This window comes from Coenobita brevimanus, chromosome 98 (genome assembly GCF_032717465.1).
Source record: "Coenobita brevimanus isolate Jiangsu-jjx chromosome 98, ASM3271746v2, whole genome shotgun sequence".
Lineage (NCBI taxonomy): Eukaryota > Metazoa > Arthropoda > Malacostraca > Decapoda > Coenobitidae > Coenobita > Coenobita brevimanus.
Window position 1 is genome coordinate 17,375,989 of NC_137051.1, and position 13,974 is coordinate 17,389,962.

The 13,974-nt window shown below is 40.6% G+C and overlaps 1 protein-coding gene across 1 annotated transcript in view; it reads right to left on the reverse strand.

The window, feature by feature from the left end:
• Positions 1 to 13,974, reverse strand: part of LOC145413986 (inactive dipeptidyl peptidase 10-like) — a 145,910-nt gene that overhangs the window by 45,114 nt on the left and 86,822 nt on the right. Inside the window, exon 4 of the mRNA XM_080283558.1 lies at positions 11,675 to 11,749. Within this exon, the coding sequence (XP_080139684.1) occupies positions 11,675 to 11,749 (75 nt within the window). The remainder of the gene's footprint in view (positions 1 to 11,674; positions 11,750 to 13,974) is intronic.

Genomic DNA, 13,974 nt, shown 5'->3' on the forward strand with positions numbered 1-13,974 from the left:
CTGACTAGCTGATCAGACCAAATGCGGGAGAATATCCCCTCAGGGCTGCGTCATCACTTATTCATTCACAATTTCTCTCCATTTATTTCTGTCACGCACAGCCACTCTTCCTTGCTCAACAGACATCCCTCTCGCATCCAGCGCTCTCTTCACACTGTCCATCCATCCGTCAGCACCAGAGTAGTCGTTTATGGGGTAGGCTATTACTGCTGCCACTGCCAATTTTATTCAGTTTAGGAGAAGAGATGGATTTAAGATTTCTGCATGGTGGTGGTGAAGGAGAAATGACAAAACAGAGATGTAGAGGAATACAAGATGGGGTTCTCTCTACTTTTTATTTATTTATTTATTTTTTTTAATGTCGAGGTCTGTGGAGGGTGTGCTACATGAATATATTTTAGGCATTATATTTAATTGTATGGAATATATTGAGAAAAGTTATTAGGTTACAGTATGTATGTATGTATGTATGTATGTATGTCTTGTTTAAAAAGTTATTAAGTAAACTGACACATCTCATCTATAGCACTCCCTACTGTTTATCTTCCGTATTAATCCTTTCACCTTTATGAATACACTTGGTTATTTCATACAGGTTAAATATGTCGCTTTACCCCACCACTCCACAGGTTAATGAAGGGAGTTACGGGAGAGTGAAATTACCTGGCAGTATGGTCGTAGTGATGGGGTGAATAATTGGTGTAGAGCAGACGCAGTTCGACTCGTATAAGCATCACTTTGGGGGGTTTAATTTGGTGGATGACAAAGTTCCTTCACACTTCACCTGACCTCATTAGCCGTTAATTAACATACCTAATTACCCCAGGTGAGATTCCAGGCGGGTACCCCTTTACTCAGGTTCTCTCCCTAGTTTTCTCACTCCTTCACACGTCGTGGTTTTCTTTCTCTCTGTGAAAAGCCACCTGAAAAATCAAGCTGGCTTTGCCTATGGCCGAATTTCATTTATGTATTTGTTTATTTTCTACCACCGAATTTAGAAGTGTGAACGTATCGCTTTGTGTGTGTGTGTGTGTGTGTGTGTGTGTGTATGGTTTGACAGACAGGAACTATGGAGCATTGAGAGGGACACAGTAGATTTAGTTGGAAGTAATTAGTGTACTCTCTCTCTCTCTTCATCCATTTCTATACCCATGTCTATCAGTCCATCCCCAAATATACCTCTCTACTATATTACATCATTACTGAAACTTCTAGCCATCTTCCTGTCACCTATCTATCTCTACCTACCCACCAGCCTGTCTCGTACTAGCTTGTAACTGTCTGTCTAACTGTCTGTCTATCCCTCTGTCTCCTCGCTCCATATAAGCTATAGGGCTTTAGCTGGAACTTTATAACTCCAGGACCCCAGAGATATAGGCTATCATCAAATGTCTCGCTCCATCAGTCTCTCTCTCTCTCTCTCTCTCTCTCTCTCTCTCTCTCTCTCTCTCTCTCTCTCTCTCTCTCTCTCTCTCTCTCTCTCTCTCTCTCTCTCTCTCACACACACACACACACACACACACACACAAAACTTTACAACAGGAGCGAGCCAAGGAACATCATCAGCATTCCCACTTCATCGCTACCAGGCCGAGCGAGTGATATGCTGACTCAGGGGGAGGAGATGTGAGGGGAGAGAGGGAAGGGGGAAGAGGGAGGTTGAAGGAAAGAATGGAGGGGGAGGAAGGGAAGGAGATGGAATGAAGGCAGGGAGGGAAGAAAGGGAAGAGGAGGAAGGGAGGAAGGGCGAGACTGATGTTAAAGGTAAGGAAGGAGAGAGAGAGAGAGAGAGAGAGAGAGAGAGAGCAAATGTGAGAAAGGAGTAGGATCCCATGCAAGTCATCAGACATGAACTTGGCGTCATGGAATTGCGACCATTAAATCAGGAGGGCATTGTAAACTGAGACATGCACTTATTAGCAAGGAACAGAGAGAGAGAGAGAGAGAGACCGAACATTGTACGAAAAAAGATGAAGCCATGGATGGAAGGAAGACAGAGAAAGAGGGAAACGAATGAAAGCATAGGAAAGAAAAGAGAGAAGAGAAAAAGGCGTAAGAAAGACATGAAAAAGAAAAGAAAATATTATCTTAAACAGGAAAGGAATAAGAAAAGGGACAAAAATGATTATAAGAAAAGAGGAAGGACGGAAGGAAAGGAGTGAAAAGAGAGAAAAAAAAAATGAGAACAATTGCAAGGAAATGAGGAGATGATTAATAAACAAAGAAAGGGTAAGAAAAAGTGTCCTTGTGTAAAAATGAGAAGGAAACTAAAGGATGACAAGTAAGGAAGAAGGAAAAACAAACAAAGCCAAAGAATAAAGGAAAATGGTTTGATGAAATAAATGGGATGGGACTGAGAGAGGAACACAAACCGAAAGAAAAAAGAAAATAACAGGTAAAGAGTAGATAAGGAAGAAAGCAGAGAATCTTGGAACAATGATCATTCCGGCTGACTCACTATTTGATTTATGATTTTTGGACACCAAAAGAAAAATAACCAAAGAATTATTCAGTCTTTCCCCAAACACGAACCAAATTTACCTCCGTGTGATGATGTATGATTCTCTCTCTCTCTCTCTCTCTCTCTCTCTCTCTCTCTCTCTCTCTCTCTCTTCACACACACACACACACACACACACACACATACATATATATATATATATATATATATATATATATATATATATATATATATATATATATATATATATATATATATGTATAATCATGATGATGATCATCGTATCTCCCACTAATATGTGGGTATGGCGAGGATACAGACAAAAGAAAACAAAATAGTAAAATTAAATCTATCAACAGACTGCTCAGCGAAATGGGTTCAACATCCATTCATTCGTCAGTCAAGCTTTCAGAAATCTTGGCTTCTCTTCCCAGGCCAACTGATCTTTGCAGAAATGTGCTTCATGTTGTCTGCGGGATTGAGACTATTCCGAATAGCGTCAGGTTAAATGGAACCTTTGTTATGTGTTTCTCCAAACACACGGTACTACATCAGTCCATTTGCATGAGTCGTTAATTGTGTTTATTCATCATTGTCATACTCATTATCATCTTCAGAGCCAACTCTCGTCATTTGTTTCTTCATACATACTGTACTACACCAGTTTCTCCATTTCGTTTATTGGCTCTTTTAGTTTATCGTCGTCGTCGTCATCGGCGTTGTCGCCATCATTGTCGTTGTCCTAACCGCCTTTCCCACGAACATATGGAGTGTGAAGGATTCAGAAACTGGATTAGACCCAGCTCCTTTATAGGTTCATCCACTTCATCAACCATCCATTTTCCAAGTCTTGCATGCTTCTTCTGCCTAAGCACCACCACTTTCCACCACTACTACATTTACCTCTCATTCCAGTGACCCTATCCATATATTATAGTTCTTTCACCTTAACTTGGCCCAGATTCTCGCCCTCCTTTTGTCGTTTATTTCACGTAGCTCAGTGGCAGGGAAAGACAATAATACTGCTGTACATCTTGACCGAAGCACTTTTCCCGTGACCAGCACTGTATTCTAGTATTAATCTGTTGATACAAATAAACATTCAAAATGAAGAGATGGCAATTTTAGTTATAGTAAAAGACGCATAACCCTTTCTGCCAAAGTACGCCATTCTGTATTATATTTCTGCTACCTGCAGACGATGTTTGCAGTTTAGGGGAGTCTTTGTAGTGATGGGCTCAATGAATTGTATATTTGACCCATCCAACTAAAAAAAAAAAAATCCATACCAAGCTGAATAAATTCGTGTCCAGGTACCAAAAATAATATAACCTATACCTCATCGGTTTGACTGAGTTAGGCAAAGATGGGAACATTACATGATCACGTATTTACATTAATTTGTTATGATAAATGACTGTTATCCTAGTATCACTTGGTCGTCGAAATACAAATGATTATCAAGGAGGGGAAACTTTATAATTATTTTTACTGAAGCTTAATTTCATCTCCAAATTAGTTAACAGTTAGACCGCTAAAGGGCAATAAGTGTCAATTTTCCAAGGGGTACATCACAGTTAATCACCACTACATACTGCATTGTTAATCACTTGTACTGGATGTTGTTCTCTGTGATACTTTGTTTTATATTTTCATTACTTCATAGTAAAATAGCTTTACGTCCTATGTTGGAAATTGGTACTGTAATAATGTGTGAGTTTCTTATTAATGTTCTGGTACATTATTTTTATTAGTTGCCTCAACTTATTTTTATTTATTTATTTATTTATATGTTTATTTATTTAGTTTTACTACTGACGGACCATTTAGTTCATTGTTTTGAGAATGGTCAGCTGAATGCAGGGCTCACTGAATGCTTGATTAATGCATCCCATGACTGATCAACCCAATGTATAATTAGTTAATGAATCTAATAACTAAATGTGTTAATGACTGTTTCGTTAAGTAATCAACCGAAGACCTAAGTTACGTACTCTGTAACTGACCAATTGATTGTTTGATTGAATGATTTGTTGCCTAATCAGCTAAATATCTGGTTGATTGATATCCCGGCCACCCAGTACGTTGCCGGTATTTCTCTTCTACAGTACTAAAAAAAAAAAAAATGAACATAAAATCAATCAGTGTCCTTTGTCATGTGTCATCTGTCATATATAAGAATCGTCAGTGTCATATATTATAAACGCCATACAAACCGAAAGATATCAGTGCCTAAGTCTGTATAGTTATAATTACCGTATACTCTCTGTGTGATACATGTGCCAAAGTGATTGTATACTGTATGGCGTCATCGGTGTTTATATAAGATTCACAGATAATTTAGATTTTATAGATTATTTCAGCTTCAACTACTGCATGTAAGATTCAAAACTGTAGACTTATGATTCATTATATAAGCTGCGGGAGTATGCTTGTGGTATAGATTGCATAAAAATCAAAAGTGGCATATATCTTGGCTTTATAAGATTAATAGACCATAAGATTCGTTTTAGGTGTGATACAGGCCGATGCAAATGTGAGAGGCTATACCGAATTGAACCCTATGAAGAATCAGAGGCCAGAACCAGGTCACAGGCTATGTAAGATCCATTTCACAAGCGACGTCGGCCTATACCAGTGTGGCAGGTTATATATAGTGATAGAACCAGGTAGTACTTACATCAGTCTTTTTGTGCTGGGGTGATGGACAGCGAGGGAAGGGGAGGGGAGGGCTTTGTTTGTGATGTGTCCTTTGTTATTTGTGCTGTGTTTGTTTATGCTCTGTGCTGTACTGGTGTAGTTAGGGAGGTTTGTGTGTTGCATGGTTCGTTGTGTATGTGTTTTGCTTAAGCTGGTGTCGTTTGTGAGCTGCTTCGCGTTGCTTGTGTTATTTTGGTTCGTGTTCGTGATGTTTGTTGTGTTGGTTTTGTAAGAGAAATGTCCTGTGTTTGTCTTATTGTTTGTTTTATGTTTTGATTAGTTTCTAATATCTCGTGTGTTTTGTTGTGTTGTGTTTTGATGTGTTTGTGGTGTGGTGTGTGTTGTTTGTGTTCTGTTTGCTTTGTTGCTTTGCTTGTGAGGGGCTGTGTTCTGTTTGTTTTGTTTTGTCTTGTTTGAGAGGCTGGATGTTGTTTTGTGGCGTACTGGCCGAGTGTGGTGTTTTTGTACCTCTCTCTCTCTCTCTCTCTCTCTCTCTCTCTCTCTCTCTCTCTCTCTCTCTCTCTCACCTAAAGCTTGACCCCTCAGACCCCGAATACAAGATAAGCTTAAAGGTGTTGTGTTGTGAGAGAGTGAGACAGAGACAAAGGACTGAGAGAGAGAGAGAGATAGAGAGAGACAGACAGACAGACAGACAGACAGACAGAAACAGTCAGATAGACAGAGAAATTGTTAAAAGATGTATGTAGATAATGGCAGACAAACAGGCTGACAGACAGACACAAACAGACAGGATGGAGACAGGCAGACACAAATAGACAGAGATAGACAGACATATAGATAAGTAGGTAGACAGGTAAGTTGAGACAGATAAACGTATAGATAGACATAAAAAAGGAAAGAGAAGAGGATGCCAAGAAGACAGAGAGAGAGAGAGAGAGACAGACAAACAGACAGACAGACCAACAGACAAGCAACCATATAGACAGAGATAAATCAGGAGAGAGGAAGAAAGGAAAAGAACAGATATAAAAAACAAAAAGTTGCCTATATATCTATCTATGTATCTATTTATCTATCTATATCTATATCTGTCTATCCATTTATCTATCTATCTCTCTCTATATATATATGTATGTGTGTGTGTGTGTGTGTGTGTGTGTGTGTGTGTGTGTGTGTAAAGAGAGAGAGAGAGAGAGAGAGAGAGAGAGAATCAATAATCCCTCCACACACCATACCCAATTATTGAGAGCAGCCTGAGATAATGACTCTTATTAGCATCATTAAGAGGGTAATCCAAGAGGCCTTAACTGTCACCATTATCCTTTGCTGATATGGTTGTCGTCTGCGTTATCTTTGCCGTTTGTGACCTTGTGTCGTGTTCAGTAATCATCATCATCATCATCATCGTCATCATCATCATCATCATCATCATCATCATCATCGTCATCATCATCATCATCATCATCATCTCACCCCTGTTGTCTGCCTCTCTGTTCCCTCTCTAATCACATACTCGTACCTTTTTTCAATTATCTGTTTCCATCCTACCTGATATTGTCACCTTTGTACATCATTCTTTTTCAAGGTATTTGCCACACTTACTCACCTTTCACAACTTCCTTTAATAGCAATGGACGTTTACCTTTCAGTGCGATGGAGTTTTTAGTTTCTGTCCCTCTCTTCAGACGATTTTCTTCAGCTCAGTAGAAAATCTGAATTGGAGGGATTTGTTGAAGCTTTCTTTAACCCTCTCGCCAGTAATGTGCTCTCCTATCATAAAAAATTAGTGTGGTAGCAAAAGGATTACGAACATAACCTGATTCAACAGCAGGACTTTGCGATAAAGAAATAACAGTTGTCGTCATCATTTTCATCATTATCATCATCATCATCTTAATCCAGCTTTATTCACAGGTAGTGGGGAGATGCATGAATCGGAGAACAAAGGTAGCATCCTCCCCTGCCCACCATCTCTCTCTCTCTCTCTCTCTCTCTCTCTCTCTCTCTCTCTCTCTCTCTCTCTCGAAATAATCATCCGTAGGTACCAAACTAATCAAGAAAAGACGCAGAAAACTTTAAAAAAATAAAAAAAAAATCTGCAAAAATGGTAGGGCTTCTGTCTCCCTGTTTCACCTTTGAGCTAATCCCAGGCCAAGGGCAAAGTGATATTGGAGCCGCGGGTCCTGGTTCAACGATATTAAATGCTCACTCGCAGAAAATTGTACGTGTCTTGGGCAGGGGCTTGAGGAATTTGAAGACAATTGAACTTCAGAACTGTGATGGTGGTTTGGTGTTGGGTGAGGATGAAGAGGAGAAATGACGTGGATTCACTGGCATGTGATGTTAGGGACTGGAAGACAAGGAAGAGAAGAAGACAGAGAAACACAAGGTGAAGAAGTAGTAGTAGTAGTAGTAGTAGCATTAGTAGTTGTGGCAGTAGTACTGGTCCTAAGACATGCCCTTGGCGAATGTGGTGGTGTTCTCCCGCCTCTCATATTTTAATGCATTTAGGCTTGGAATATATGCAAAGCTTTTGTGGATATTGCTTCTATTATTGCCGCTCCTAAAGGATACTTGTGCTACCTGAATATTTTTATAGTTGGCAGAAACTGGCGCCCCTTATTCGATGCCTCCTTAGACGGTCGCCTAGTTCGCCTAATGATAGAACCGACCCTGAAAAGTAATAGTAGTTGAAGTGGAAGTAGTATTAATAGTAGTAGAAGTTGTAGTAGCAGTAGTAGTTAGCTGATGAGAGTCCGTTCTACATCATGTACTGATATGTCATAGAGTTATCTTCCTTATAGTCCCCTATTTTGTATCTGATATACTCTAAGTTTTGGAGGGAGGCTGACCCCCTAAAACGGTGGAAAATTTTATATAGTGGAAGACATTAACAAGGAATTGACCTGAGAAGTTACGGTGACATTCATATGCTCACTTTCAGATTTTTCTGATCGTTTTTATTTTGGGGAGGTGGCTGATCCCCCCAAAAATCAATGGGTGAGAGGGTCACGCTCCGCAAATATCGCATTACGGATGAGAGTCCAATGTATAACACGTTCCAAAATATCGAAACCATATTTGTCTTCCTTTGACTAAATTTGAGAATTTTCAATTCGGTGAGGGGACCGACCCCACTACAAATCATGGTTGGAAAATTGTATACAGTGGAAGACCTTGGAAGTAATCAGACGAATTCACCTGGGAGGTTTTACTGAGATCCACCAAGTAGCCATGAAGGAGTTAAGGCACAGACACACAGGCAGACAAGTTAAATTTCGCGCAACGGTATAAGGCGAGTTGCCGAAAATGGTACCATCCTGCCTCTGAGGATTGATAATAATAATAATAATAATAATAATAATAATAATAACAATAATAATTATAATAACAATAATAATATAATGATAATAATAATAATAAAAAAAAATAATAATAATAGCTTGGGAATGTGACAAGGTTAGGACAACAATGAAGGATAATAAATGAGGTTTGGGGACAATAAGGCCACGGTTGTGTAGTGGGTCGGAGCTTATTTTCACCCCTATGCTTTCTGGGTCGATGAGAGAGAGAGAGAGAGAGAAGAAGAAGAAGAAGAAGAAGAAGAAAATGATATACAAAAGAGAGAACTAATGAGTGAGAGCTTGATGAACGGTGTGTGTGTGTGTGTGTGTGTGTGTGTGTGTGTGTGTGTGTGTGTGTGTGTGTGTGTGTGTGTGTGTGTGTGAAGGAGTAAAAGGAAAAGTGGAGGTGCGAAAGTGGGTGAGTGTGAGTAGGGAAGAATGTGTGAGAGCGAATTAGCGTGTGAGTGGAATTTTAATGGGCTTGCAAAAGTGGAGAGAGAGAGAGAGAGAGAGAGAGAGAGAGAGAGAGAGAGAGAGAGAGAGAAGATTATAGGAAAATTTAAATACAAAATAAGTCGAAGCATAAGAGTGTGAATCAGAATAGTCGGTAAACTACTTAACATCGTGTCAAGGGATATATAAATAAATAAATAAATAAATAAACAAAGTTAAGAACCTTCGTCATAACTGCAAAATCATTAAGAAAGTTAGATCAGAGTCGCAAGGAATGTGCTCCTCGATTTGTCCCCTACCTTGCTTATCCATCCAGCTTTCCATCCATTATTCATCCAACCATCCATCCAGCCAGCCAGCCAGCCAGACAGCCAATCTCTCTTAAGACTACTCTCACAGTCACATAAGACTACTCTCACAATCACACCGTCCATCAGTCTCTCCATTCTACCATCCATCTATTCTTCTGTCTATCCCCATTTTTCCACGGATCGTCAGCTACATGTATATTCCATCCATCCGTCCATTCATCCATCCATCCGTCCGTCCGTCCGTCCGTCCGTCCGTCCGTCCCTCCCTCCCTCCCTCCCTCCCTCCCTCCCTCCCTCCCTCCCTCCCTCCCTCCCTCCCTCCCTCAGTCCAGTTAGCGCTCCACCAAGACCACGCTTCCATCCATCTATCTATCTGCCTATCACTGCGTCCATCCATCTGTAGGTACCCACTTTCCCCAGTGACAGTCACCTCTAAGAATCGGTTCATTCACCCATCCATCTATCCACTTACCTGTCCACTTCCTCCTAGTCGTCTGCAAATACAACTCATCCATTTGTTTCCATATCCATCCATCCATTTTCATCCTGCCTTCCTCCCAAAACAGTCGCATATATCCAACTACCCGTCCATTCCTTTATCCTTTCGTCCACCCATTTAGCCCCCACTCCATCCATCCATCCATTCCTTTCTCTTTCACTCCTTCCCTCCCTCCCTGTCTCCCTCTGACCATCCATCCGTTCATCCGTCCGTACATACATACATCTCACTTTTCCTCCCTTCCTAGATCCATCCATTCATTCTACCCTCCATCCATCTACCCATCCATCCACCTACCTCATAAACTATTCGCTTCCATCCACGCATCCCTCCTTCCCTCCACCTCATCCACACGTCCACTTCCGTCCCCTGCAGTGTGTCCATCCTTAAGCTCTTAATGAGGATTGGTGAGGGATTGTCAGGGATTGAGGGAAAGGGCTATTGTGTGAGTGAGAGAGAGAGAGAGAGAGAGAGAGAGAGAGAGAGAGAGAGAGAGAGAGAGAGAGAGAGAGAAAATCATAGCGAGTGTGAGATATTTAGAATGAGAGTTATTGAACAGGAAAGTGAGTTATACAGAGCTGGGGAGTGTATGAAAATGAAAGTGAATAGAAAAGAGAGTGGACTGTCTAGAGTGACAAAGTGTGTGTGAAAATTAGGTCACAGTGCGCGAGACAGTGAGTCTGGCTCTAGAATGAGAAGAATGAGTGCAAAAGAGAGTGAGGATAGATAAAACCAGCCAGTAGGTAGACGTAGGGTGAGTGAAAGACTGAACAAAAATGAATAGGTGACATAGGAAAGTGGGAAAGTAGATTAGAGAGAGTGACGAAAGAAAGGGAGTAAAAGACTTTGAGACAGATTGAGGACAAGATTAAAAGAAAGACCCAGTTATGAAATGAAAAAGACTAAGAAGTATTAAACACAATCTTTTTCACTCCAGCTTGGCCCAGATTTTTGTCTTTTCACAACTTATTGCACGTAACTCAGTGTTAGCAAATGACAATACTACGGCTCTACATTCTTTCCTTAGCACCTCTTCGTGACCAGCATCGCATTCTAGTGTTAATCTCTTGTTACAGCGCAATATTCAAAATGGAGAGAAGGTAGTTTTAGGCCAAGTTAGGGTAAACACAGTACAGTATGAATGTCACAGTTATATTCAATCCTATAGCATGCAAACTCGTGAGCATGAGGCGGAAAGACGAAACTTGCTTTCCTTTGTACTCATTAGTTTTTGTGCGCATAAAGAGCTGTAACAGGGATTTGTACGTCGACAATTTCGTGATGATGATGATGACTGATGAGGATGACAATGACGATATTTAATCATTAGTAGCAGTAGTAGTACTGGTGACGATGACGATGATTATGATGACAGTTGCATGTCGAAGTCTTGGGTAACTTTTATGAGGTATTCTTCGTGTCAGCTACACTTGTACATGGTAGTGTTTATCTCCTACTCTCATAGTACTGCATGAGCATGTTGGGGTAATTACTTACACTTTTTCCTTCTTTTTAAATGCACTTCCTGATCATCTAGTCCCTCTTCTGTCCCTCTCCTTCCCTCCGAATCATTGGTATGTCTCACAACATTCTGGATACTTTCCATATCTCTTACTCACTTTTTCTTTTGCGAGAGACAGGAAGAGCTAATCATAAGAGTGGGAAAGTGTCAGTGAGAGCCAGAGTTTGAGTAATAAGCCGAAGAGTGACAATTAGTGATAATAAGAACCAATTATAGCCAGTAATAGTTAAGAAGATCAAATGACATGTAGTACTTAACGCAAATGAGAGGTAATTAGAGCCAGAAATAAGAATAAGTGACAGGCAGTAGAATAAAGGCAAACACTCGTATGAGATAAGTATATGAGTAAATAAAAGATAAGCAAGAGGGCTTAAGAGGCAGATAAGAGGCATTGAGTAAGAGGGAGTAAGAGGCTGATCTCACCTGAAGGACGTCATGCTTGAGGAGTATGTACCGCTTGTCGGGAGAGACGTCAAACTCTTCCACGTTCAGGCGTCGCTGTGGGAGAGAGATAAGGAAAGACGTCAGTGAAAGATGTCAGCTATTTTTGACACCTCAACACCGACACATACACAAAACTACATACATTGGTCTGCTGTATATACCCACTGTACCTCATCATACATACATTCATACATATTAGCCACATATTTCACACGACTATTTCCGTACCTTCTGCTACACGTGAATCAATCCTTTATCAACGTTTAATAACCCTGGTGTCTCTTTCTCTCGTGTTCCATCACGGAAAGATCACATTAATTTTCTTGCACCATTAACTTTATATGAATCTTCGTGATTTCTTACACTCTAGTCAATTACAGTCTTTCTACAGGGTCTTTATTCACCTTTGTATGGAGTTGAGCTCTCATTTGTGTGTGGACTGAGGTTCGGGGTGGAGGAGGGGTGCTCACCACTTACGAGAGTATACTACTCCTAAATAAACTGTAGTTAAAAGTATTTCGTCTTGTCTACTCCCCTGCTCTCGTTGACTCCCTTGAGCCTCTGTCTCTTTACCGCAGTGTTGGACCTCTCTCTCTGCTTTCTCTATTACTTTAGTCGGTGCTCCTCCGAACTCTGCTTTTATCCTTGCCCCTGTTACGGCAAGCATGCAGCACATATCCAATGTTTTCTTTCTAATGCAGCAGGGATTGGTACTCACAACCTTTCATGTACTCAGTTAGTCAGCTCAGAAAGTCTCCCTATGTGCGTCTTCCCCATTTCCTACAGTACTCTCTACACAGTCAGGCTGACTATCATAAAATGAACGGATCTTGACGTTGGTATTGTTTTCTTCATCTTTATTAGGAATTGTCAAGTTTGCAGGCTTTTCATCGCTGGGTCTTACTTTCTTATGGGTAACAGTAATACACACATATGTTCCACACATGTAGATATAACCAAAAAATCTTTTAGCTACACACGGACAAGAACAAACTTAGCCTAACCCCATCCTACTGACTGACTCTCTCTCTCTCTCTCTCTCTCTCTCACACACACACACACACACACACACACACACACACACACACACACACACACACACACACACACACACACACACACACACACACACACACACACACACACACACACACACACACACACACACACACACACACACACACACACACACACACACCACTGACCCTCCTCCACACAGTAACAAGCCAATTAGCCGCCACCCACCCACACCAGCTCCCAATCACAATAGCCGCCACCGTGACAAAGGAATCGTCCCTAATAAGCCTTCATTATGGCCAGTATACCACCACGCCTCCCATAATTGCCCTAAATGGTGGTTAGAATGGACCTAATGAGGCTCGTTTGACAGATGGAGATGGATGGGTGTCATTTGAGGTCATATTCAGTCATCAAGGTCAGGTAAATAGCTCCGCGTCACCCTTGACTGGAAGATTGAAAGTGGCTCTCAGGTTTTTGGAGAATGGTTGAATTTTCAGTTTTCTTGCTATCTAAGGTCGCGTAAAAATGAGGACTCTTTCTTGTAAATATTACGTAAACATATTATGGTAAAATTATTGACGTTAATTGGATGGTTGCGGGTGGTTCAAAACACTATTGTTGATTTTCCATTTTCTTTCCATCTTGAGTCCCGTAAAATTGAGGGTCCACTCTTGTAGGTATAATCTAGACATATATCAGAGAAATATCTCCTGTAACCCCTTCAGTTCGATGTCACCTTTTTCATATTTAATTCTTGTATTCGCCCCACGATATTCAGCTTGGGAAAGGTCCTTTTATTTATTTATATATTTTTTTTTTTTCAATGGGCGACATTTCGTAATGGAAGGGTTGGATACAGTTTTCTATAACCCCTTGAGCAATTAGAGAGGTGTATGGTATGTAGGAGGACTACTGGGCCTTGAGAGCAGGCTGTGAAGCCTATGCCCAGAGTCGGACACATAAAAAAAAAAAAAAAAAAAGTAGATGTCTTTCCAGTCAGGGTCTTGCCACTACCGCACGATGTTTAAAAATTTGTTGGAGACCCATCAAAGTGACAGGGTTAACTCAGTGAGCCGGGAACGTCTTTTTCATTTAATGCTTGGCATCCCCTGAATATTTTATTCACTTTAGGATTTGCTTTAGATCTGAAAGGCTTTAGCATAGTCTTAAAAACTTCCTTCATTTTGAGAATCCTTTCAGAAGTGTAATAAAAGTATCAGATAACAGCAAGATAAATTAAAAAGAAAAAAAAAATCATT